This window comes from Hippichthys cyanospilos, chromosome 12 (assembly GCF_059441005.1).
Source record: "Hippichthys cyanospilos isolate Australia breed blue-spotted pipefish chromosome 12, RoL_Hcya_1.0, whole genome shotgun sequence".
NCBI classification, from domain to species: Eukaryota; Metazoa; Chordata; class Actinopteri; order Syngnathiformes; family Syngnathidae; genus Hippichthys; species Hippichthys cyanospilos.
Window position 1 is genome coordinate 11,523,683 of NC_142380.1, and position 26,470 is coordinate 11,550,152.

The window sequence follows — 26,470 nt, forward strand, 5'->3', positions numbered from 1 at the left end:
ATACACGACTAGTCTCACTACAGAGGTACTCCGGTACCTCTCCCATTGTACTATCGTGCTGTTGTTCTCCTTGTATTTTGGATTCTTAACACCCTTTATTATTTATTCATTCTGACAGAATTTGTAGAAGGCAATTCTCCATGCAATATGCCATACGACCAACTATGACGCTGTTGCACTCACTAGGCACCAATTACTCCCTTAATACGGCCCGAGAGTGAGACGCACGCGCGCGTGACCACGCCGTGACGTCTTTATCTCGGTCATGCGTTGTTTTTGCTAATGGCACTCGCGGTGCCCTTTTGACGCCTGTGTGACAGTTAATGAAGAACACGCTTTTGCCGTCCCTTACGACGCTGCTCCGAGTTGCGACGATGCTCTTCCTGCCGTCCATCATGAGCGTCTGTTGCTTTTCAGTGTCGTAACTACGGTACGTAATTAACGACGGCAAGCTGGCTACTTAGCTGTCAACAGACGGGTATACAACTCTATGTGATTTCTGTATATACGACATTTTCAGACAGCTCCAGGATAAATATTTACTCGGGTGTCTTAAATTGTGGCTTAGCAAATCTGTTTAATTTCAGAGGCTGTTGGTAAAACCGGCTTGATACTGTTCCTAATCGTGGATTTTGGCTAATACGTAGAGCAGGTCAAATAATAGCATAAACCTTGTTATATTGCATTGTTTACATATTTAGAGCAACAACTGCTGCTTTTCAATTTGTCAATTGTGCAATTACAGTATAGAATTTGTTAACGAATGTACTGTACGTTCAATACAAGGCGCACAATTATGACGTCATATGTGTACATGGCCGATCATTATTTTTTACATTTATTTATAATTCAACCAATTATTGTGATTTTATTGTGAAGTAATGACATTAAATGTAATCATTAGTTGAAATTTAATTTTTCTATTTTTCATCCATTCATTCATTTTCTTTACTGCTCCTCTTCTCAAGAGGGTCACTGGCTTGCTGGTGCCTGTCTTTGGACAGCAGGCAGGGTTCGCCCTCCCTAAGGGGAATTTAGAGTGTCCAATTTACCTGCATGTCTTAATGTAAAATTTTAAAAGGTATTATTATTATTATTACTAATTGTGTTTATTTGTTACTATCATTCAATATAAATACATTATTTAATCACTATTATTGTATATGACCATCACTAACATTGTTGATTTTTAGTCATTATTGTTTTTTTTTGTTTGTTTGTTTTTTAAATCAATATTTGTATACCAGTAATGTTTGTGTTATTGGGTATTTTTTTTAACCAACCATCATGATTAATAATATTTTTCAAAGTTGAGAACATTGTAGTACTAATCAAGACGAGTTTCTAATGTAATCTTTTCAAATAATTATCTTCCAATCATATTTTCCCCTTCTATTATTTTTATTAATAACAATAATCAGTTATTTGTTTTTCATTTAGTTTAATACTTTAAGTAATTCCACAAACTGCCTTGACATACTGCTAAGTATATATCTAATAATCACTTAAGACCATTACTATTATTGATTCAGTGTTATTGTTATTTTTACTCACAGGTTTCTTAGCCTTAGTAAAGGAAACAACGTATTATTATGCAGTATATTCGTTTCCTTTTGAGGTGGGTACAAGTGCTTTATGTTTTTACTTTTTCCACAGCATGGAGAACACTGAGGGCGGCACGTCGTCGGAGCCCGACGACGGTACGCCGCGACTGTCATCCCAACTGAGCCGAGTGTCCGAGCCGGGGCCACCCGCCTCGTGGGCTTCCTGCTCCTCCTCCGAGCACTGCGAGCCCAGGAAACGACTCGAAGCCAAGCAGCATCAACTAGAACGCCGGCGGCGACGACGGCGGCGGGGGGAGGGTCAGGAACAGCTGCTCTGTGAGACGGCGCGCCGGAGGTTGCCGGGCCAACACGAGCACTCGGAGGCGTGTGGCTCAGTGAGCGACGCAGTGGAAAGTTCGCCTAAGAGGTTTGCTTGGGCCAAATGCCAGCTGGTTGCTCATGCCACTGGCACAAGTAGGTTGACTTGACTTCTACCTTCTCCGTCTACAGGAGAGCTCACTTCCTTCATGGACCCTATCAAGCCACTCACTTTGGACCCAAAGCCTGCATTCTTCCTAACCCCACTTCAGTCATGTAAGCGACCGCGTGTATATGCACTGAAATAAAACATCCTTTGAACCTACTTAATTTGGAGAAGTACTGTACATTGGTTGCAATTGACGAAAAATGTGGTAAACATGGTTTTATTGTGGTTGTACTTTTTCCTTCTGCTTGTCACTTAAGATTTTAGAAGCAATAATAAAAACATTAATTTTCTATAATATAGACTTTAATTTTTTAAATAGAAATCTTTTTAATTCAAGGTTTTCTTGTTGGTTCTTGCCCCACAGTCCTTATCCAAAACGATTTCATCACATTCAGGCTACATGAGTTTAACTGAATGTCAAATGCTATTGTGTAGTACTTAAAATAATTTAATTACTGTTCATATATGTTTGTATGAACCCATTTGTAAATATAGTTATATCTCTATCTAATCTGTCAGATTGACATAAAATGCTAAAAAGAAAGTTAGAGAAATAATAACGAATAATTTTCTTTTTACTGGCAGTGCCTGTGTGTGCCTATGCTTATGTGTGTGTCTGTACGTGCATGTGTTTGTTTGCTTGTGTGCGTTTGTGTGTGTGCGCGGACATTGCCACCAAAAGCCTTATGTAACCCTATGAGATCAGAAAAAAAGCATGAATGCCGTGATTGGTTGTTTTACCCCAGAATGAGAACGGCTGACAGAGCAAGCAACCACTCATGCTTGTCACCTCATGTCAGTTTGTGTATTTCCCTGGGAGCGTGTGTGCAATCTTATCAACAAAATGCCGGTGATCCATTGCGCTAAGGGGGAGCGAGAAAACAGGTAGAAAATAGTTTGTCGTTAGTTAACTACTGAAAGTATCCGAGGACATCAGACTTTTTGACGGCTAAGAAATCCTATGTTGCGACTATGTTGTCCTAATGACAAATGCGTGTTTGTGTGTCTCAGGCATATCCAGGACCCGGCAAGCCAGCGCCTCACCTGGAATAAACCTCCCGTCAACGTCCTGGTTATCAGGAAGATCCGAGATGAGAGCCTAGCGGAGCCTTTTAAAGAGCTGTGTCGATTTTTAGTGGAGGTACGCCCAGTGACAACTCAACACGTGTGTTAGGATGAAAGAGTGCGCGCGTGCCTGTGTGTGTGACCACGTTGCGTGATTTCTGCCTACAAACGAACCCTTTGTATACATTAATACAAGAACAGTTTTAATCTGGAAGACTTACAGCTCAGTACCAAAGATGGACTCTGATGCACTACAGCAGTCACAGAAGATCAAAATTAAAGTCCTTAGATAGCAAAGTGTTCATCCTAAGCGGCTGGTCATTCTCAGATTGTGTGTACGTTTTTACGAATCAGGAGAAGCAGATGATGGTGTATGTGGAGCGACGGGTGGCCGATGACGGGACGCTTTCCAAGGACGAGAACTTTGGCTCCATCCGAAACCAGCTGTGCACGTTTAGAGAGGGTGAGTGAGTGAGCAGATGTTATCACCCTCCTGCCCTTTGCACAGCCTTGGCTTAGCTTAATGCTAACAAGGCCAAATGCTATTGACAAGCTAATGCTGATTTCTGAAGCTACAGTTGATGATCAACACAATTTTATCCTTTATATAAAATGAATAATGGTACAGCAATCTCTGAATAGTTGTAGAAAATGTAGACTATATTATACAGCCACATGGTGAACAAGGCAGCCACACGGAATAATAAATGATGAAAACTGACTGCCATTGAAAAGCGTTGAAAAAAAAATAATAGAATAAAAAAATTATATAAAAAGAGAATTATTGGGAAAAAAAAAACAATCATAGACATTTATTTTACACAAAACACGTGGGGGAAGAGACCCTCCTACCGAAAACAACTTTGAGAAATTGACTAGAAAAAGTCCACTGGTGCTATATGTTTTGTTGTTTTTAATTATTTTATATCTTCTAACCTATTAGTATTTTTGCTATGTTATATTTATCAACATTTAGTTTTCAGTATATAGTTTAACTTTTTTATGTTTTCATTTTTACCCACATGTATGTATTTTTGCCATAATATTTTTGTTATATTTTTGTAATGGTATTTTCTTTCAATATTTTTTCAGTTTTTTGTGTAATTTCTTTCTGCTCAAAGTTGTAATTTTACATTTTTTTTATTCTTTGCAAATCTTACTTATCTTGCTTATTTTTCTCTTTTAATTTTTTTTTAGATAAAATTGTAAAATTTTGACTTATTTGAGGTTTTAATATAGCCTAATACTTAAATTTTTTAATACAAAAAAGATCACATTTTCACATACAATATTCTAATAGTTTTCTCTGTGTTTTGAGTCATCCCTATCACATTCATAAATGGTGATGAAAAAAATATATATATATAAATATAAATAATGAATAAAGTGTGTGTGTGTGTGTGAGAGTGTGAAATTCATATCACATTTACAGTGGGTAAAAGGACAAAATCTTATAAAATAGAATAGAATTTGGTACAATGAAGGCATTCTATTCTAATAGCGCATTTTGCTCACTGTAAATGTTACTTAAGTGTGTAGACTTTTTCTATGTAATGTCCAGTGTGGTTTTGTGAACCACTACAGGCTACGATGACATCTCCGACTGCATCGATCTGATCATCTGCCTGGGTGGAGATGGCACACTGCTCTATGCCTCTTCTCTCTTTCAGGTACATCCAGGTGCCTCTTTAGTGTCCCGTTAGCATATGAGTTTTCCTGGAAGTCACCTCAAATGTCATTTCTTTGTTCAGGGCAGTGTTCCCCCCGTGATGGCGTTCCACCTGGGCTCCCTGGGCTTCCTGACGCCTTTCAAATTTGAGTCATACAAGACTGAAGTGGACAAAGTCTTTGAAGGTAGGCTACACTCTGCTTCATGCGCTATTTTTCTTGCCTTATGGTGTCAAAATTAAGCATTCTTAAGTGCTCCCTAGAGGAGGAAACCTGGATCTCCTATCCTGGAAGGAGCACTTTTGGATCCTCAAATTTAAAGGGACACTGTGTAAGATTTAGACCGTTTTTCATGACGGACAGCTGGAGGTGCTGAAAGTGCTGTATTTACCATTGTCCGTAGCTATAACAAACATGGCAGCCTCAGGAGAAGTGCCACCCCCAATGTAAAATAATTTAATGATAACTAGACCTACAATTATATTTAAAACATACTGTTGGTTGTTAAGAACACATTCCTTTGCACGTTTTTGAAATTTATGAACATTTAATTTATTCCTTTTTAATGAAAAATGTTCTAAATCTTACACTGTGTCCCTTTAAGGCCCTTAATTCACTATGGGCTTAAATGTTTTTTGTAATTAGTTGTGTCCATTGTATTATATTTTGTACTTAGTTACTGTGTATGTATGCCATTTTGTACATACATTTCTATCTTTTGTATTTTATAGAGTGGGTCAGGTAAGGCCTTTAGAATGATTTGACACAACCCACTCTTTTGGAGGTTATGAAAATGACACCTGGGCTGATCCACTCCACCAACTGTGGTTTTAGCAGAGAAAAATGATCAAATGAAGGCTGTTATCTTTATGTCACAATAAAGATAGCAGAGTATTAAAGAATACCAAGTATCTGTGTTATTCGCAATCCACCTGGCAATGTGTTCAGGGAACGCAGCCATCACTTTGCGCAGTCGCCTAAAAGTAAAGGTGGTGAAGGAGATGTTCCTGCCGCAGCTGCAGCCACGGGAACAAGAACAGGAAATCAACGGCCTCGCTCCTCACCACTACACCAACAGTGATGCAGGAAAGGTCACCTTACAGCTCCAGGTCAACTACTTTCCTCCTATTGTGTGTGGTTTATTTTTTGGGGGGGTTGGGAGCTTCAAGAAGCTTCAAGATGATTGTTGTCCCTTCCAATTGAAGTTGACTTGTCAGGCTAAACAAAAAGGCTTGCACCTGATTGATTTAAAACAACCACATAGCCCAGCCTTGCATAACATAACATCTATGTTTAGTGCTTTATCCATACAAGCAACATATTGAAAGCAAATGGTACAGCAACACCTGTATTGTTAGACAGACGAGTTAACAGAATGCATGGTCATATATTCTTTATCTTCAGTGAAGAATGACTGTTGTTAGTGCTGTAACAACAGTTGGGAGAAGCTGAGACATCTTTGAGCAGTTTGTCTGGTTGTCCTTCTGTTGTAATTGTTTTTAATTTCATTTAATTGTTGTTACTTAATGTTTTGACACACTAGCGATTGCTGTGGTACTGTCTAGTGGAATATTATTTTTTTCCTCATTAAAAGACACAATTCTTGCTTTTGGAGAAGGGTGGAACAGATTAATCGCATTTTCATTCATTTCTATGGTATAAAATATTGTTTGTTATGGTATAAAATATAAGTGGTTGGTCATGGCATGAATTAAACTACTGTATCTCGAGGCGCAACTGTATCGTATGTAAGTCAGTCGGAATTGTTTACTATATATATATATATATATATATATATATATATATATATATATATATATATATATATATATATATATATATATATATATATATATATATATATATATATATATATATATATATATATATATATATATATATATATATATATATATATATATATATATATATATATATATATTGTTGTGTGAAGGTTCACTCTGTTGCTGCACTGTGCCGGTTCTGTAAAAGTCGACTCCGTCGTCCTCGTTTTGTTTCATTTTTTTCCTGCCCTTTGTGCGTACGCAGGCTGGTTCGCCATGGCGACAGTCATAATAAAGCTGGCCTGTGGAGGACGTGGAGGAAGGCGGATGTGATGCCGTGTGCTTGTGTTGATCCTGGTTGCTGCGGGGACGGTGGCGTCAACAGCATAGTTGACGCCAAATGGATGTTTAATGGAGTCTGCTGACACACGCGCACGCACACATCTGTAGTGGATCATTTCCCCCTTCGCCCCTCCTCTTCCCTACATGTCTGATCTCATTGATGGACTGAGGACGCTGATTGATGATTCTTTCGTCAGCGCCTCGGTCTAACCTCCACTCGGGATTGCGCTTGGCGGCTGACGTCAGCGCACCTGGGAGACATCGTGAGCTTCTGACGAGCGGCATGCTCCTCTGCATGCGCCACGTGCAGCCCGGTCATGATTTCTTGCTGAGATCCTCCAATTCCTAGGAAGAAACATTCATGTTGAAGGTCGCGACCGCTTCGACTTCTTTTGCTGGATTGAGTGTCCATCACTTAACATTTGAGCCAGAGCAGAGTCCAGCTGATGTCGAGGCAGGGACGGGGTACTGATCAGGACTCGGGGGAAACAGCCAAGGACGGCTCTCCGGGTTTCTCTGTTTTGTCATTTGCAAGCTGAACCACGATTGGTCATTACCTTCCTCTGATAGCCCGGATGTCATTTGCCTCTACTTGAGATTGATCTCAACGGAGAGATATTGCTGCTTAATTCATAACCGCCATATTCATCTTGGGACCGACTCGTTGCGACACCAGCAATTTCTCTCATTTAATCAGAGCAACATTTATATTAGTCTATTTTTGCAGAGGAAAAATAATATATGACAGTGAGTACTGTTGTCTGTCTACATGGTGTTGCTGCACCATAATACATAGCGGTTACGTTTTTCAAATGATTGTTGCAGCCCCACAAGTGAGCAAAGTTTGTATGCGCAGGTGCTGAATGAGGTGGTGGTGGACCGCGGGCCTTCGTCCTACCTGTCCAACGTGGACTTGTACCTAGACGGCCGTCTCATCACCTCTGTGCAAGGCGACGGTGAGAACCCGTGCCCGCACTTCTGTACTCTTTTCAGCGAAAAGCTCTTTTCCAAAGAGCGTTTCCTGTGACCGTTCTCCAACAGGCGTGATTGTCTCCACGCCGACCGGCAGCACGGCGTACGCGGCGGCTGCAGGTGCATCCATGATACACCCCAATGTGCCGGCCATCATGGTGACGCCAATCTGCCCGCACTCGCTCTCCTTCAGGCCCATTGTGGTACCCGCCGGTGTTGAACTCATGGTAGGGTAGAAACAAGAATTGTCTCTGTGTGTGTATATGATTATGTGAATTGATTTTTTTTTTTTTTTTTTGGCACACCCCTCATACATGTACTGCACATTAAATTTCTCATTCTTTTTGAAAATAAAAAAATGCTCCCCCCCTTCTAGATCACCCTGTCCCCTGATGCCAGGAATACAGCCTGGGTGTCGTTTGATGGGCGGAAGAGACAAGAGATCCAGCATGGTGACTGGTATGTCCACTTTTTCCAGCACACAAATCCACTTACGGATTGTTGTCATTGATTGATTAGTTGCTTCCTGAATGGTGTATGAAAAATAGGTGAAGATATTCTCATGGAAAAGCACACATTCTTTGATTTAAAATCAATACAGAAATGATTTGTTAAAAACATGATTTTTACAACGTAGTATTTTAAGTGCATTAATAAAATCATGTTTTTTTTCAGGTTTGTAATACGATGAGAATTAAATCAGGCTCTTATTGATATTTGAAATATACCTGTGTTATTTTAAATTTAAAGTCTTGCGAGATTTTCAAGAATGCGTATAAACACACTGTCATTAAAACAAAGCACTTCTCCCTCCCACCACTCTTGGCTTCGACTCGGCACACAAAAGCTCATCTGCACAGACGTTGCTGCCACTGCTCCATAAAATGTCATGGCCAAAAACAACACCTCCCGTCTCCTCAATTTCCTCCTTAAATCTAACAGATTAAAAATATTCTTAAGGCCCGCTGTCCGAACGTAGCCTTAGGCGGCGGCCATTTTGTCGCTCGCTGTTAACCTCAAATGACTTCACAGGGCTCAGTTAGCAACCAATCAAAATTCACTTGCTTTCTGAGTTTGATCATGTGACAGTTACAAGCTGAGCTCAGATGGAAGTAAAAAAAAAAAAAAAAAAAAATTGGTAAAATGTAATACCACTGAAAGGCAACCTTTGTTAATAGCAATATTTTCTCAGAGTCATTGATAATAATCTACTATAATCAATTGTGTGTTTGCGCGCGGACAGCATCAAGATCACAACGTCGTGCTACCCCGTGCCATCCATCTGCTGCCATGACCTGGTGTACGACTGGTTTGAGAGTCTGGCGCAGTGTCTGCACTGGAACGTGCGCAAGCGGCAGACACGCCTCACTGAGGCATCCGACATGTCGGACACGGAAAACTGAATTCGGCCTGCGCCGCTCACCCCTTCTTCCACGTACCCCCCCATCGCAGTTCCTGAGCCAGACGCCACACCTATCACGGTACCCCCCCTTCCCCCAGTCTCCCATGGCGTCCCCTTTTTTTACATTCCACACTGTGTTGAATGAAGAGAAACACTTATAGTATGTATATATTTGTACAATTATATTTTATTGTCTTGTTATTTAATGTCATGGACGTTTTCAAAGAGTTACGCACCACCACTTGGAGTTTCCCCAGCTTTCCTGAACCAAGGCACATATATTACGTTAGCAAAATCTCACCGCACGCCACAAAAAGTATATACAGTGGACCATGCCATTTTTGGGTTAGGGATAAAGCAAATAATTGGATTATTCCAAAAACAGGTTTGTAAGTGTGCATTGTGTCCACCTGTATTCAGTAAATTGTTCAACATAAACAAAAATCTTTACATGAGGCTCAACAATTCTATGAGCTGGTTTGCCAGTCTGAATAGAATGCCGTTACTGTCATTGAATAGATGCCATACAACTGAATTGGGATATACATGTCCTAAAAATGATGGTTATGGTGGTTCAAGGATTACCTGAAAACCTAACACAATAGATTCCACTAGAGGGCGCCAAAATAACACTTCATCGCCAAAAAGCAGCAAACAGGACATATTCAGCAGATTTTTTTGGGCTCTAGATAGGGCTGCACGATTATGTCCAAAATAAAAATCACGATTATTTTGGTCAATATTAAAATCGCAATTATTCATCATGTTTGGTAAAACGTCTATTTTTTACCTTTTTTGAACAAGCCGTAAATAAACTAAGCTTCAAGGCTTTATATTTACAAATAATAATAATAATAATAATAATAATAAACTAAAATCAATGAAGTACTGCTAAACAATAATTCAAACGTTCCCCCAAGAAAAGACAGCTAACTTCGTGCAAACCAATGAAAACTACGAAGCCTACCAAGAACCAAGCACATTATTTACTTTTGAGCAAATTTTAATCAATTAGCAGTCAAAATGTCATTTCAAACCGAATTTATTCCCACTTTTTCAAAACGGGCCTCAATTAACAGCTTGCATGGTATATATTAGGAATCAGGTCAGAAACTCAATGCCATTTCACACTGGTAAATAATATAAGCGGGTGATTAAAAGGCAGAGGCTTTTATCATGCAAACATGTGGGAAACATTGCCGTCTCAAGGCTTTTAAGGTGATTGAAAGCTGAAATCATGGGAGGTTGTCGCAAGCCTTTTTTTTTTTCTTTTTCAACAAGACTCTTCATCCCTCCCCAGCGTGCGTATTTGACAGGAGTTGTTTATGGTATTTAGGTCAGGGTAGTCTTTTTCAGCCGAATCAGGTGTACCGGCGAATTTCCATTAGCAATAGTTTTTCATAATAGTTCGTCCGCCATGTTTTCCGGGTGGTAAAGAAATTCCGGAAGGTCTGGCCACGCGGATGCCGCATCTTTGCCAAAATGACATCAGTTGATACGTAGAACCACGCAGATCTCAGGGTGCGTCAAACATAAAATAAAAGTTGCTGCTACCCTTCTCGACGCTGCTGCTAGATTTGCTAGCTTGCTATTTTTCAAGCTTAAAGAAGTCTTAACCTTGTGTTTGCCCCTGGTGTTAGGATGACAAAGTGCTTGATTTGACATGCATAGGTAGCAGGCTTTTTAAATGTTAATATCGCCGAGGATCATCTTAATTAATTGTGGCAGCCGATATCGTGATCGCGATTAAAATTCAATTAATTGTGCAGCCCTAGGTCTACAGAAAAAAAAAAAAAAAATGCCAAACTGCAAATGTGTGGGGTTCGCTGTGTATGGATTATTTGTACCAGCTAATAAAAGAACCTTCATCTTTCTGCCTATAGTTGAGCACATGCATAATTGTGTGTGAGACTTACCTTAAAAAATTTAGTGAATTGCACAATGTCCCCCAAGCCTAGCGGTTCGGTTGGCAATCACTAACGTCAAAAGTAGCTAGAAGCACAAAATAGCGACTTCAAACAAAATAAAGCTGAAACACCAGTTCTATGTTTTTTATTGCAATAAAACATTTCCAGACATCCATTATTCTTATTTGTTTTATTATTAAATTATACTCCAATATTGCATGATAATCAAATGTGAACAAACTATAGGCAGTCAGAAGACACGAGAAAGAGCGAGAACATTAACATCTACAACTTTTCACTTGCCAGCTGTGCGATGAAGTTATTTTAATGTCATATATCATACTACATTGTATGAGTACATAGAGGGAGATGCAAGAATCAACACAAATGATGACTACATAAAAAAGGAAATAAAAGTGGAATAAATTAAAAAGGAAGAAAAAGCAGCTGATGGAGACATTTCTACTGTTATTTTGACCTGAAGTTGTACATTATAAAAACTAAAACATGATGGCAGACTCTTTATATATATATATATATATATATATATATATATATATATATATATATATATATATACGCATATATGCATATATATATGCATAATTTTAGCTCATAAATCCAAATCTTACCAAGGAGGAGGGACACATATCATGACAAAAGATTTTTCTTCAGGCCAGTCATAATCTTAATAGTCATAATGAAAAAAAAAAAAAAAACATACTAGTTATATTCGTGTAGAATATTCCAAGATGTCGATGTTTCGGCTTTCTCGAAAACTCTTGTAATACTGTGTTATGAGACTAAATTTATTATATTTACAGCTTGATTTCCATATTATAACTTAATTCTTGTATGGATACCTATGAAAAAAAACGATTGCGCTCAAAAAATAGATTTTTCAGTGAGGGTTACTTTTTAATCTAGAAAGAACATTTTGTAACATTGCAATGAGAAAAATTAAGATGTAAATTTTGTCCCTACTGCTCCTTGGTAAAACATGATACATTTCAAAATGTGATCCTCTTTAACACTTCCATGCTGTGCTCTTATTTTTGTTGGGTGGCCAACAATTTTTGTCTCACTTCCTGGCGTTGTTTGGCACCTTTTATTTTGAAACTGAACTTTTACTTGAGCTTTGATTTTGTCGACCATGTGCGCACAATAAAAAAAAAAAAAAATCTAAGTTCACCTTGGCAAATCTTTTAAAATAACAACAAAAACCTAATAGGTTTGGTCCCTCTGGTCACATTGGGGTGTGGTCTGCGATGACACCAAAAAAGGCGGGACAATAGACTTCTCCTTTGGACCTTGCAGTGTGAACGTTTTGTATTTGTACCGGGGTGACATTCCGGTAAATTTATGAGGGGAATTTTCGATAAACTGTATTCCAAACTGGAAACCATTTAAGAGAATTGCGGGTAATCTAATGGAATGGAAAACTGTAACATTCAAGCGTAAATATACAGTAGCGTAAAAATCCCGTGAATGACACGCAGCAATATTAAATAGCCCAAAAAGCACTTCTATTTTTTGTCTTCCTCTGTAGTTGCGTATATTCTGTTGCGCAGAGTTTGAAATTCTCTATTTTATTTTTAATGTGATAATGTAAAAACTTGTGTTGAACCCTAACCCTCTATAGTTTCCCCCTTGATTTAAAAATAATAAAATATATTCACGGGATTGTAGTTAATTTTGTCATAAGCAGACATCTAAAATAGATAGCTCCCTTTGGCCCTCATGCAAGGGAGGGCAATACACTAATTTAATTGCAACACAATTCCAGCCAAACCATAAAAGTTCGCTACTAAGCTTGAAACTTTCATGAAGTAAACTCTTGATTTATTGCCGTTAATTCCGGTGAAAAGTTTCCAATTTGGAAAGTCCCCAGAGTTGAGCAAGCCAAAGGTGAAATGATGCAGGAAAGGATGACAGATGAGCTTGTGGGGGCCAGAAAGTCAGTACAGCGTGATGGGCTTCTTATTTTTTTCTTTTTTTTTTTAAAGAGAGAGAGAGTTTATGATTCAGTCGCATGGACTTGAGTGTCTTTGCGCCCCTCTTTCTGTTTGTCTTCCTGATCTTCTTCGTCCTCTTCCGTGTGCTGGTCCAGTTCCTCCCTGGTGATCATCTCAAAGTCGTTGCCGTTGCTGTGCTGCGATCCTTCCTCTTCCTTGCGCTCGCTGTCCGTGTCCGAGCGCCGCTCTTCCTCGTCCTCTTCCTCCTCGCCGCTTTTACGCTCCTTGTCATCCTCTTCGTCGTCCTCCTCGTCCTCGTCCTTCTTCTCGCTGTCCGACTTGTTGTCGTCGCTGTCCGACTTGCGGGCTTCGCCTCGGCCGCCGTCTTTGTCATCTTTGGCTTTCTTGCCGGCGCCGCCCCGCGGGCCTTTGTACTCGTGCGTGTAGAGCGGGCGGAAGGAGTCGATGAAGCCCACGTCGGCCGTCAGGTTGGGCAAGAACCAGAAGTGGTGACGCCCGCCCGTCACCAGCCAAATGAACAGGAACAGAATGCAGCGAGCTAGAAGAGAGGACGCCTCGTCAGAACGGGTTTTGCCCCTTTGTTAAATTTAATGTATTGCAAAAAGGCATGGCTGAAAATGGGCCAGTTTCACTCAAGCCACCTTAAACTTCTTGCTATATTCCTATTGTGATGTCATCTTTCATGTTGCTTGTTTGCTGACAACTGGCCACCAGGGCACATTGAAAAAGGCGCGAATGACATTGGCACCGGGCAAACGGCGTGCGAGGTGGGCGCTCTTACCGACGGCGAGGAGCAGAATGCTGGCCACGAAGCAGCCGGCGGCCACGCTCAAGTAGTAGACGCCCACGCGCATCTCCGCGGGCCACAGCGGGAAGAGCGTGGCGGCGATCACGGCGATCACTGACGAGCACGATGGCAACATGTTTCAAAGGTTGGCATTCAGTAGGCAGAAGCTAAAATCTACAAACGCATTCTGCACACACTGACCTAGGATCAGCCCCATGGCGAACGTCTTGAACGGGACCGGGTCGTAAATCCACACGTACACCTGAAGAAGAGTGATGAATATTAGTATTATATTTTTCTTTCTTTCAAAATGGTCACCTGCGTGACCTGTGACTTTTGACCTCGTTTCCATCAAGGAAGAGCTGGTCCTCGTGCAGCTCCAGTTTGAATTTCTTCTTCACCTCCTTCTTCTTCTTGGGGCTATCATCCTGCAAGCGTTATTAACATGCAAGTTATTCATGGCGGAAGAGAAAAGTCCGGTAAAAAAAACAAAGGTCTACAAACATACGCTCTTGTCCTTCTTGGCTTCGCCGGCGTCCGACACCTCCTTCTTCTTGTCTTTGTCCTTCTTCCCCTTTTTGTCTTCCTCCTTACCACTGTCACCCTTGGACTTCTTGTCCTTCTTGATGTCCTTCTCAGACTTCTTCTTCATCACTTTGAGCGCTCGTTGGAAGAACTGCTTCTTGAGGAGTCTACGCAGCCGAGAAAAGGACACGTGAGACTCTGTCATTTCTAAAAACTGGACACCTCAAAAAGTGTCGGCGTCAAGCAAGTCGCGCGGCTGGCTACCTGTTGCAGTAGTCCAGCACCGAGTCCCTGGTGGTGAAGACCGCTTCCTCGCCTTTCTTGGCCTTGGCCCACTTGGAGTCCAGTAAACAGTCCACAGCCTTGGATGCTGGTTAACGGAACGCATTCAAATCCACCTTTTTTTTCAGATTGGATAACCATTTGGTTTGCTGTTGTTCTTTGAGGACCACTTACCTGTGAAGTAGTCCACGCGCTGGCCCATCATGTTGGTGGACTTGGTGGGACAGTTGAAACGCATGTACTTGGCCACTGCCTTCTCCTCCTTGGTGGGCAGGCTCACCTCCTGCATGCAGACACAGTACAACAACACTCACTTTTGATTTTTAACATCCAATATAAACATGATTATAAACAAAGCTGACGCGCGTGCCAATAATGCAGACTATACAACTATGCATATGCGAGACAGTGTTAATACATTAGTTTGTTTTCTTTTTGGCTGAATCGAGACAGGTAGTAACATTCTTACTTTACGTGCAGATATGCTGGATCCTCACTAGCTCAAACACTCAGTATTACTTATGTATACGCATGTATCCTGTCGTTTAAGTTTTCGTAAATCATATTGGAATAAAAAAGCATATAAAATACGTGTTGTTGTGATTACAATTGTCATGTAATCATAACATTCACACAACCTGTAGCTTCTTCACATATTGATAGGCTGTTGAGTTGACATGTTGCTGTCATGTCTTTCTTTGTATATGGCGTATTTCCCCATAAACGGCCCAAAACGAATGCAACGGCCGCACTAGAGGACAACGCAGTGCCACATGTTACCTCACATTATGTAAACACGTCGAGCATTAGATTAGAGCTGACGCGGCTTCAGCCACCAAACAACACAATTGGGCGCAAAGAAGCCACGGCAGGCATCAAGTTAGCCAAAATGGAGGAACGATATATTATTGTTTGTAGATAAATGGACGTTAAAGCTAGCAGACTGTGTTGAAAATAACATTTCAGACGAGCAGCAAGACTCCAATGTAGTTGTAACGCAAGCTAACGTAGCCACGTTAGCATCGCCTAGCGTCGTCTCGCCGGCGATAGACAGCCTTCAAGCCGGGTCGCGAGTCGACGACGGGCGACCGCGCACCGTCGTGCCGCTGGCAGAGGCTTGACAAGCGTAAATGAAGCCAAGAAAAAGCATCATACCTGGATCCGTTTCTTGTTTCTCCTGCGCTCCGCCATGATCTTCCTCAGCTCAGCTTCTCTCGACCGAGCTCGCGTGTCTAGTATCGCGAGACCACGATCGCGAGCACCAAAGTGCTGTTTCAAAGGTATTTTTTGTATGAGCCAAATTTGGTCCTTTTACAAGTAGTAAAGGAAACATAAGAAGAAAATGATGTAAAATCTGACTCTGGTGTTGCAGTTAGAATCCATTTAATTAATCATATTTTTCGGGGATGCAATTAACTTTGGTCTCCTGCTGAGAAAAAATGGAAATATTGGACACAAATGAATAAACGGGTCCATCCATGTACCGGATCTCTGCAGTCCTGTATAGCTGTCTTTCTTGCACTGCCCCCAGGTGGCCAACATGGGCAGCAGCACAATGGACATTTAATACACTGAGACAAAAAAAACAAACGACCTCTTTGTAATTACACTCAAATATGCACGGTACGCTATATCATGGTGTTGTTCTATAAAAATAAATTTCAGTCTAATAAGTGAGCATCACGGCTTCAAATGTATAAAACAAACAAGCTTTATTTACAACCCATTTAAATCATTAAATAAGAAAATTCAAATAAACGCATAAATAAATCATTCTAGGAGGTGAACTTTTCAACCTTCCGTTTTTTTCATGTTTTTGAAATGCATACACATCATGAATGTGTACAGGACTACTAACCATAGTTACAGACATGACCTGTTTGTCCTGAACCACCGCTAGTATCAAATGCTGCTGTTTTGGTTAGCCAAAGAGTTCAGATGGGCTCAGTGGTTAGCTCTTTAACGCGAGGAGAACCGTTGTCCGGCTCGCAGAGCTGCTCGGCGGGTTTGATCACGTCAGCGGCCTCCCGGGGGCTCGCCGTCATCATCATCATGTCCTCGCTGTTGCAGTTCACCGGGGAGCCCATCTCTGACAAGCGGTCGCCAGGCTTGTCGGGGGCGGCCTGCAGTGGGCCGGCAGGGAGCGGGAGGTTCATCATGTACAACATGCTGCCCATGCGCCTCGACACCTTTTGGGGTGAGACGGTTATTTGGAGACTGAAGAGCTGGGCCGTTGTCATGCTTTTTTTGGTAAATACTTTACAGGAAAATGAGACGTTTAGGAACTGAAAAGCAACTGAATGACACACCCAACCACCTCAGTCAAGGTCTTAAAAATGTTGTCTGTCTTCATTTTCTAGTTGTCTGATTCTTGTACGACTAGCCTTTGGCAAACACAAAACTCCTCTAATAACATCAAATCAAATAAAAGCAGTGTAGTCACAGACACAGATGTGACACAGGCCCCTGTTTTATTATGTTTTTTTTTAATGGTATTTATTTTGGTAATTTTCAAGAGCACTTTTGATTTCATTCAGTTTTTTGGTCTCACTGACTTTTGTTCAGCTTTCTTTTTTCTAGATAACTTTTGATTGTATTCAATTTCTGAATATGATTTATGATTTGTAGTTTTGATGCCATTTACTATTTATTTTGGTAAATATCATTTCATATTTATTCAATCCTATTTTGATTTAATACGGAGTTCATTACTTATATTTTTTTCATTTGGTTTGTTTTTTTTGCGTGGTTTCATTTTTGTTTATTTTAATCAGCATCCATGAAATGTTAATGATTTTTGTTTTTAATTTAAATATATTTGAATTTGTAAGTTCATCCATCCGTTGTGTTTTATTTTTATTTGATTTCCTTTCAGTTATTAAATGTTTTCTTTGACTGTATTCGATCATTTTTTTCAATCTATACAGTTTTATTATTTTTCGTCCATTTAATATGTGTATTTGATTTCATTATGGTATTTTTTAAATTATTTTTTAATTGTCTTTGTTTTGAGGGTACATTTTATTTTTTTAATATGTACAGTACCTTATTATTTTTTTCCATTTATTTGGTGCATTTTTATTTCATTAGGCTATTTGTTTAGTTGATTTGTCTTTTGTCAATTTCATTTCTTTTTTGTGGTAATTATTTTTAATATAATAAATGAATTTCAATTTGTTACATAAGATTGTTCAACATTTGGTTATATTCCATTCCATTCAATGAAATTACCTGAGAGCGGACTTTCAGAGCAGGTCCCAGCTTGAGGCCTAGTGTGTCCAACAAATGTTCCTCTGAGAGGAGGGGCAGTGTTTCGCCATCAATCATGTGGTCTTTAAACGTCTGCACGGTTAAATGTTTTCTTTCGTGAGCTTGTCAACACTGATGCCAAAGACAACCGAGACAAGCGCAATACTCACCTGAGCGTACTCCGAACATGAGGGGATGTTGTTGATAAAGTTGTAAACGTCGTTGACACTCCACTTCCTGATGTCCTCAGACACCTCGTCACCGTTTAGGAAGACATTGGGTGGACCTAAAGAATGGATTGGTTATAAGAATCACAAAGCTACAAAGTGAAAAATAATCATTGTGACCACTTTTCATTTGATGTGTAAACAAAAGGCTAATCAGTGGTACAGAAATACAAACGTGTGAATACTCTTTAGGTCTGTGCATGAAATGACTCATTTGTGGCCACGAAGCCAGAAAAAAAAGTGTAAAATTAGGTAAAATGAGGTAAAATGGGTGCGCAAAATTCGCATTTTGGGTACACATTTTATTCATACTATTTACCAAATGTAATTGATGTGACTCCTTATAAAACAGAGCAGGTTTGTCTTCAAACTCACCCGGTGGAAGGAAGCCGTTCCCGGGAACGGGAAACATGTAAGGCATGCCCCCTGGAGGATACATGAACTTCTCCTGGAACGTGGCGCACTGGCTGGAAGCGTCTTTGTCATTGGACCCGCCGTGGCCGGCGTCCGCGCATTGGTCCGGAGCGCCGCCCTTACGCAGGCCCACCTCGGCTTCCTTGTAGATCTTGCGACCTCCCGCGGCCGCTTCGGAATCCGCTTTCGCCGGGTGGTGCACTTTGCTGGCGGAACACTCCTCTCCCACATCCCCCTTCACCTCCACCTCCTTCTCCTCCCCTCCGGACGCTCCCCCCGGGCTCCGCTCCACATTTTTGTCCTCAGCCGGGCCCTTGACATGACCGGCAGGGTGGTCGGCGCCCTTGTGGGCCGTGGGCCGCCTGCCTACTCGGCGACCCCGCTCTCTGTGCAGTGTGCCGATAGGGGGATAGGGGCTGGCCGTCATGAGGATGCTGTTTGAGTGGAGGTCGTCCAGGGTGGGCCGGTGGACGAAGACATCGTGGCCGTCGGGCATGCGTTGGCGTCCTCTGAAGGCCATGGGGTTGGGAGGGTAGGACATGGGGTTTTCCATGCCCATTAGCCCCTTCTGGTGGACGTTCTCCAGCTCTTTCTGATGCAGGATTGCGTTCATCTCCATTCTGAAGACAATTTAGAAAAAACATTTTGGTTCGGTCTCTACTCCGCGAAATTGCGGCTTACTCTTAGATTCCAAAAACATGTATTTTAGACCTTGTATATTGTTGTGATTGGGAGTAGTTGTATATGTGCCCCACGATTGGTTGCTGAACAGGGCGAAAAGTTTTCTCTTTCCTAGAGGGAGCTTAGCAAAATATATTTGAGAAGCGCTGCTCTAGTCTGAAAATCTGTGAACAAGAGCTACTCACTCTTGCCAACCAGTTTACAAGGCATTTAACTGCATCTCCTGTGGTGGGGTGGGATCAAAACCACACAAACATTAGTCAAGACCAAGGCTTTGTAGTATTGAAACCAAGGCAAGACCCTGACTGTGAGACAGACTCAAGAACAATGTTTAGGAGGTTTAGGATTAGATCTGCTTGAAGGGGTAATTTAGACTTGGATTTAGACTTCAACGTCCCTCCCTTGCATGTGTCTGACAGGGACCCAGATGACCTTTTCATCAAGTCTAGTCAGTTGCTGACCGTACACTCACCTGGCCATGTTTTGCTTGTGAATGAGCTCCTGTCGCCGGGCAACCGTTTCCATGGGCTCTGATGGCAGGAATCCATAGCCAGCTGAGGCGAAGAAAAACATCACACTTTTACCTTATGAATGACACACAAACTGATTGGAAACTGTTGAATGTGTGTTTTACCTGCTCCCTGAAAGGTTCTCCCCGGTAGGACGCCACCATGTGGTGCCAGAGGGGGACCCAGGTGAGGTCCCATGTGCATCTGCCTTCCGTCTGGAGCCACCATCTCAGCTGGAGGGACCAGCTCCCTGAAAGAAGATGGAGGTGAGTTTTGCACTATGGTGCTCGATAAGCTCACTCAAATACGTAATAGTGGCAGTCCCCCGAACCTTTCCATGAATCGTGGTTCAAATGTTGTCGGCACTCCTTGTAATCTCTGCTGGCCCTGGGCCAGGATCTGTGGTGCCATGGCCATTTGGTTCCTCATCATGATCTCCTGCCTCTGCCTCAGCTCTATCAACCAGACACACGCACACACTAGGTCATGAGAATGCCATTATAATAAACGGCATCCACTTACCGTTTGCCGACATTCCGTTGACCAAGCGGTACCAGTGCTTCTCATCCAAAGCTCCCTGCTCTCCCAGCGCTGTCATCTTCCTCAGTTGTTCACGAGGGGTCATCATATGCTCCTCTGGCCACCAAGAGGATGCTAGAGGAGACAGATAATGAAATAGAGGGTTTAAAATGAGGAATATCCCATAAAACGTACAGTACAAACAAGCATCTATACATAGTTTGCCATATATCTTCTCATAAGAAAAATCTTTTTAGGAATGTGTAGGTTTTAGCGGGGTGGCATGGTGGGAGAGTTTGTAGCTCTGAGACCCTGGGTTTGCCTCGGGTTCTGGCCCTTTGGTGTGGAGTTTGCATTCTATCCCCGTGCCCATGTGTGTTTTTACTGGGTACTCCCACATTCACCAAAACATGTATTTTAGATATATTGGACAATTCAAACTGCCTTGAGATGTGTTTGTGAGTGTGAAGAGTTGTTTGTCTTTGTGTGCCCTGCGAAGACAGCTGGCTTAGGCTTCGGCACACCCGCGCCCCTAGTGAAGCTAAGAAAATGGATGGGTGGATGAGTTGCAGTTCCACATAAGCACCACTAAGAGCCAGTAGTTCAATATTTTTACAAAAGAAAACTACCACCGAGAATTGAGCAAAATACATTAAAAAAAGAATTACAGTTCAATATTCCTAATGATGCTGCCCATTTCCCATATGGCTGTATTTTGTTTGCAGCATATTATGGTAGCTTGTCATCTACGTCTGTGGTAAACTGATTGAATTTGTAACGCACCTCCTACATTATATGGTGCTCAAAGTGCTTTACAAAGGCTCATATTCACACACACATTCATACTGAAGCTTGTTGACATACAGACGTGCTGCAACTAATTATCTGGACCACAAATTCATGTGGCTGTATACAGCCACCACTGGCCAACACTTAGCGCCACCTCTGTTTGTTGAATAAAAACAATTAAAGGATTGCATGGAACTCTCTAAAAAATGTTAGAACATTTGCAATGCATATTTGATTAAAACGTATTCATTGTAATATTCACTGTATAGCATTTATTTTTCCTCCCGTTCGGAAGTATTTTCATATCCCCTCACTTAACTACAGAGCTGTTATTCACACAAGATTAATATGATAATTCACACTTGACTTGACTCAATGTTTACCTTTACACACGGTTTCCAGTATATTTACTGTTGGTTAATCCCATCCCCTGCCCCAACCTTGCGTATTATGACAGCTTCTCAAGTTCCCTCTGAAAGCATCTAATCAGCTGCTTGTAATCCCCCCCCCGCTAGTACTGGAACAGTCTGCTAGCTACATCTGCTGACCCTGCCTCATCCCCATCCCATCCCATCCCATCCCATCTCCACCTTCCCACTGCCGCCCCTACCCAACTCCCCCACACTTCCCCAAGGATCCTATTAGCTAAGTCGTGGCTATACAGCACTTTAACGGGATGTGTCGGCGGTAATCCTCACGTTTAGCGTTTTACCCCCAGCAAACCTTGCCTGTAAGCATCCTGAACAATACACCCTGAGTGCTAAGCCTATTAGCCCCCATTAGCACCCAGGATGTCCTAAAAACACCTCAAGGATAAATATGGGGGGACGCAATCGGTTTATGTGCTGCTATGTGGGTGCCGCAACACAACTGCGTCCCCTTTTTTTTTTCTAACCGTTTTCAAAGACGATGTGTCACATAGTCTGGCGTGTCGCTTTATTTTTAACATTCAACACCTTCCTGGTGGGGCGCGGGGAGGAAATGCATCTCGTTTGTTTAAGGTTCGTCGGGTTAGGCCCACAGCGGAAAGTTGCGTCAGTCCTGCCACAATGGTGTCAATAACAACGAGCACAAAAATCAATATGGATACGGAAAAAAATGTTTCATAAACCCACAGGGCATCACAGAGAGCTTAAATGAGAGGTGCTTTTAATTCCGGTTCAGGGGGAGTTCTAAACATGCGGGGGGGGGGGGGGGGGGGGGGATTATTTATGGTTGTTTAAATAACAGTCTGGTTGAAATGGTAATCATGGTAATTATAACTAAAAATGAATGGAAATAAATGTAAATACAAATAAGACCATGCTGAAAAAATGAACTGTGTTTAGTATGATTCATAACATCTGGCAGGAATTTCCAGGAACAACCAATTAAGAAGTAAAATGGAGTAGAAAAAAGGGTAAAAATGCACGTTCAATGATATTTTGAATTTTTCTGAACAATTAGAGAAAGAACATTAATGAAGATTTAGATGAACAAATGTTTTATGAACAGTTTGTATAAATATATATGAACACAACCAAATTAAAAATAATAGTAACATTGGTTCTGTTCAATGGTATTGTTTTGAAAACCATTTTTAAAACCATATAAAGCAGACTTTTTGTATTCTTTCTTCATTATTTTCATCCTTACTTTCAAACTCAAGATCAACAAAGGTTGAGTTTCATTCAGGGTGAATTTTTAAGGTACATATATATATATATATATATATATATATATATATATATATATATATATATATATATATATATATATATATATATATATATATATATATATATATATATATATATATATATATACATATATATATATATATAGTCATCCTAAACGATTAGATTATTTTATTAATAAACCACATTTTTTTGGGGAATATTAAAGTGTATTTTCGTTCTCCTTTTAAAAAAAAAAATAAGGGCAAATAAACTCATAGTCTTTTTTGACAGTCAATTCAGTCTCAAGATTGTTGTGGAAACGAGCTTTCAGAACTTTAGAGAAGGATCTCCCACCCCAGAAGTAATGTTATTGTTTTAAAAAGAGAATACCCAAATGAAAGGTGAGCGCTCAAAGTATTTGTGCGACAGGCGGCTGCCTAATGCGCTGGGGATTGGACTCCTTGGGACTTACTGTTGCTCATGTAATCTCATTACAAGAATGAATTAAAGGGAAAAATTGCTGACGACTTAGCTGCAGCCAAGAGGAGGTCATATCAGACATTGTCTCGACCATTCTTAAGCCCCCCTCCCCACGCACAAACAAACACACACTAAAGCTTCACATTCTCTCAGTTACACATGGACAATTCCATTATATGAAGCTTGTCAGTGGTAAGCACTGATTGAACAATTAAAGCAGGGTCAAGGCCTAAAATGGGTCGCACGGTAAACCGAAAACACCACGAGAAACACAGATACGCTCTGTTCTTCGACAGAACATTATTTGAAACAGAATTAAAGAAGGACACCCTTTGATTTTAAAAATCGTAATGGAGAAGTTTTATTTAATTCACGGTGCCAAATATGGTTCCATGTCCGACAAAATTACAAAGAAATGTTAAAAAAAAAAAAACAACGTTCAAGGAGATCTACTTTTTGGCATTTACGAAAGCTTAATTTAAAAACTTTTTTTTTTTTAATTTGCTGATCATTTGCTGAGTGATCATGATGCTTCTCTAAGTCTTTAACGTGAGGCATCCATTTTGACTCATTTAAGTTACCAAATATAGTAACCATGCCAAATGATTTATAAAATACACACCACCTGGAATAAACTTGAATATATTTTTTACTGGGCAACACAGTGGAAGAGTGGTTACAACGTCCGCCTCACAGTTCAGAGTACCAAATTCAATCCCAGCTCGAATCAGCCTTTTAATGTAAAGTTTGCATGTTATCCCCATGCCTGCGTGTTTTCTCTCCAAGGCACTCTGACTTCCTTCCACATTCAGAAAACATGCATGGCATGTGTACTGGACATACAATTGTCCTTAGGTGTGATTGGGTGCATGAATGTTTCTACGTCTCTATGTGTCCTGCAATTGGCTGGCAACCGGTTCAGTGTGTCCCCCTGCCTACTGCCCATAGACAGCTGGGATAGGCGCCAGCCATATATTTTGTTTCATCAAGTATTTATATTTGCTGGTTCAGAGAAGTCACATGGTTCTGTGGCCTTTAAATGATTCTAGTTTTTAAGGTACCAAATATGGTTCCTTGTCCTACAAAGTTACATATATGTATATATAATATATATTAAATCCTTAAAGGAAGACATCCATTTTTGCTTGTCTCTTACAAAGTATAGTTACTGTGCCCTCAAAAATACAAAAACAAAATAGATATAATAAATAATAAATAACAAATACATAAATAAATAAATGAAACAAAATACATTAGTAATATATTGCACCTAAAATAACCTTTTGTTTACTGTATGGTTTTCCCCATCATACCTGCTGATTGGTTGGGAGTAGTCACATGATTACCTTGCATCAGCATTCAAGTTTAAGTTAGCAAAAATGGTTACTTTCCCTTAAACTTTTTTTCAGCAATACATTTTGGAGATTGATCTCAAATGTAATCAAAAAGTCTCGTTTAAATCATTTGCTACTCTACACGTCTTTTTCTAATTTGCTGATTGGCTGGGTGGGAGTGGTCAGATAGTTGTCATTTGACTCAAGTGTAAGTTTGCAAATATGAAGCTTCATTTCATAAAAGTGATGCTTATTCTGCTTAAACTGACATCGCACAGCAGCATGTTATGTAATTAGTGTCGCCCACTCAGCATCCATCGCAGTGTGGTCATCCTGGAAGCAGAATGCCTCCACAATTCTATATATAGGGCTGCTTTTTGAATCCCCTTTGCCTCTCGCGCAATTTTATCTTGAACATCTATTAACATTTGACAAAACCATTATTGCAACTTCCAATCATAATATATTGTCATTGTTACAAACAAAAAAGTGGGGCAAATTCCATTTTTTCATTGAATTGTGATGACTTGAAATAGTTTGGAAAGACTCACCTTGAGAATACAGCGAGTGGATCTTTGTTTCAATTCAGAACTAATAAAAAAAAAAAAATCAATAAATAAAACAAAGAGTGAAAAGACCGGAACAGCCAACGGGAAGCGTCCCGTCTCGTGCGTCGATTCTCTCCCAGGTTCCCGCCACACCAACAAACTGCCTGCCAGCCTAACTGCCTTAACTAAAAAAGACCTTTTAAATACCGATTGGTTTCATCTCCATTAGCGGGCCTTATCCGCGGCGGTAAGCCCTCCCTCGTCCTGACATCACTGTGATCTCCCCCGTCCAACTGCCTGGGTGCACCTTGCAAAAAACTCATGTGTAATTACTGAAGCAGCACTGCTCCTTAAGCGCTAAACCTCTTTGGACGTTTACCTCACTAATCCCTTGTTAGCACTTTAGGCCATAGTTAAGACACCTAAATGCTTAGCTCCCTTTTTGCACCGGCAAAATAAGCAAAGACCTTCCACTCGGAGGCCCGGCGCCGCGATGCTTGAAAAATCCTTTGATAGGTCTTGTTTGTGGATTTTTTGTTTTCTTTTTTTTTCGGTGGAGTATTGTCCCCACTGGGGTGCTGCTGTGATGACCCAAATATGTTTGTTGGTTGTTTGCTAAATGTTCATCTAAATTGGCCAGCTCCTTCATTCGGACCTTCCGAGCTGAGACTTTGCGCTCAGCAGGCATGTTTTCTAAATGGCACCACTGTTGACAGTCTTGTTGGCAGCAACGTTTCCACAAAATGAAGGCGGAATGCTTGACCTGCGCCTTTCACACAGAACTCAGCAAAGTGGGATGGGTGAAGGCAGGACTTGACTCAGTAGTTTTCAGTAGAAGGTTAGCTTATTCCATTCTGAGTTTCGACAACATTGGCGTAACAGCGGAATCCACATTTTTTTACACACATCTTTCACACAGAGACCGGTCAAGCACGTCAAATAAAGGCACGCAAATAGCGTCACTAGACTTCATTAATTTGTGCTCTGCAGATAGCAAGTCATCACGACTCTTTCATGCCGCGTTTCCATGTAACATAGGAGCACTTTTATTTTACTGCACCTCTCACACAGAAGCCAGCAAAGAATGAAAAATAATGCATTCCTCCCATCCTTCAATAATGTTTCTGTCTTCATTGGAACTGTATGAATGGGCCTTGAACGCTAGCGAGGCTATAAGCGTGCATTTATTTTAACCATTTTGCTGTGTTTTGTGTGAAAGGTAAATGCAAATATTTGCGATATTTTGCAATATTTTCTGATTTTGCACAATGTTAAAAGGGATTAATTTAGAGTTTTTTAAAAACACAGTATTGGTTGAACA

General features: G+C 40.8%; 3 protein-coding genes across 3 annotated transcripts; 1 reads left to right on the forward strand and 2 right to left on the reverse strand.

Moving 5' to 3' along the window:
• Positions 1 to 219: 219 nt before the first annotated feature.
• On the forward strand, positions 220 to 12,278 carry nadkb (NAD kinase b). The gene is made up of 12 exons (XM_088430532.1): positions 220 to 430; positions 1,657 to 1,971; positions 2,055 to 2,138; positions 3,043 to 3,172; positions 3,451 to 3,559; positions 4,681 to 4,766; positions 4,848 to 4,950; positions 5,713 to 5,873; positions 7,747 to 7,846; positions 7,932 to 8,089; positions 8,239 to 8,321; positions 9,106 to 12,278. Exons 2-12 carry the CDS (start codon positions 1,658 to 1,660, stop codon positions 9,263 to 9,265), a joined length of 1,488 nt encoding a protein of 495 aa, XP_088286658.1. The 5' UTR covers positions 220 to 430; position 1,657; the 3' UTR covers positions 9,266 to 12,278.
• On the reverse strand, positions 11,289 to 16,001 carry sec62 (SEC62 homolog, preprotein translocation factor). The gene is made up of 8 exons (XM_088430533.1): positions 15,897 to 16,001; positions 14,916 to 15,024; positions 14,724 to 14,829; positions 14,443 to 14,626; positions 14,276 to 14,362; positions 14,136 to 14,196; positions 13,929 to 14,048; positions 11,289 to 13,685 (listed from the first exon to the last, which is right to left on the reverse strand). The coding sequence occupies exons 1-8, from the start codon at positions 15,930 to 15,932 to the stop codon at positions 13,189 to 13,191; spliced, it is 1,200 nt and encodes a 399-aa protein (XP_088286659.1). The 5' UTR covers positions 15,933 to 16,001; the 3' UTR covers positions 11,289 to 13,188.
• A 433-nt stretch (positions 16,002 to 16,434) lies between these two features.
• On the reverse strand, positions 16,435 to 25,450 carry samd7 (sterile alpha motif domain containing 7). The gene is made up of 9 exons (XM_088430531.1): positions 25,153 to 25,450; positions 20,344 to 20,475; positions 20,153 to 20,276; positions 19,947 to 20,071; positions 19,785 to 19,866; positions 18,593 to 19,251; positions 18,161 to 18,276; positions 17,973 to 18,083; positions 16,435 to 16,930 (listed from the first exon to the last, which is right to left on the reverse strand). Exons 2-9 carry the CDS (start codon positions 20,447 to 20,449, stop codon positions 16,676 to 16,678), a joined length of 1,578 nt encoding a protein of 525 aa, XP_088286657.1. The 5' UTR covers positions 20,450 to 20,475; positions 25,153 to 25,450; the 3' UTR covers positions 16,435 to 16,675.
• Positions 25,451 to 26,470: the final 1,020 nt, after the last annotated feature.

What these genes read in the sequence shown, in the direction of transcription:
- nadkb (XM_088430532.1), top strand. Translation starts at nt 1,658, where the DNA reads ATGGAGAACACTGAGGGCGGCACGTCGTCGGAGCCCGACGACGGTACG. An exon ending in ATGCCTCTTCTCTCTTTCAG is followed by an intron (nt 4,767 to 4,847) that starts GTACATCCAGGT and finishes TTCTTTGTTCAG; the next exon opens with GGCAGTGTTCCCCCCGTGAT. An exon ending in AGGTCACCTTACAGCTCCAG is followed by an intron (nt 5,874 to 7,746) that starts GTCAACTACTTT and finishes TTGTATGCGCAG; the next exon opens with GTGCTGAATGAGGTGGTGGT.
- sec62 (XM_088430533.1), bottom strand. Translation starts at nt 15,932, where the DNA reads ATGGCGGAGCGCAGGAGAAACAAGAAACGGATCCAG. An exon ending in GCGCGTGGACTACTTCACAG is followed by an intron (nt 14,830 to 14,915) that starts GTAAGTGGTCCT and finishes TCCGTTAACCAG; the next exon opens with CATCCAAGGCTGTGGACTGT. An exon ending in CATTCTGCTCCTCGCCGTCG is followed by an intron (nt 13,686 to 13,928) that starts GTAAGAGCGCCC and finishes CCTCTCTTCTAG; the next exon opens with CTCGCTGCATTCTGTTCCTG.
- samd7 (XM_088430531.1), bottom strand. Translation starts at nt 20,449, where the DNA reads ATGATGACCCCTCGTGAACAACTGAGGAAGATGACAGCGCTGGGAGAG. An exon ending in CACAAGCAAAACATGGCCAG is followed by an intron (nt 19,252 to 19,784) that starts GTGAGTGTACGG and finishes AATTGTCTTCAG; the next exon opens with AATGGAGATGAACGCAATCC. An exon ending in CTCTGAAAGTCCGCTCTCAG is followed by an intron (nt 16,931 to 17,972) that starts GTAATTTCATTG and finishes TCACCCCAAAAG; the next exon opens with GTGTCGAGGCGCATGGGCAG.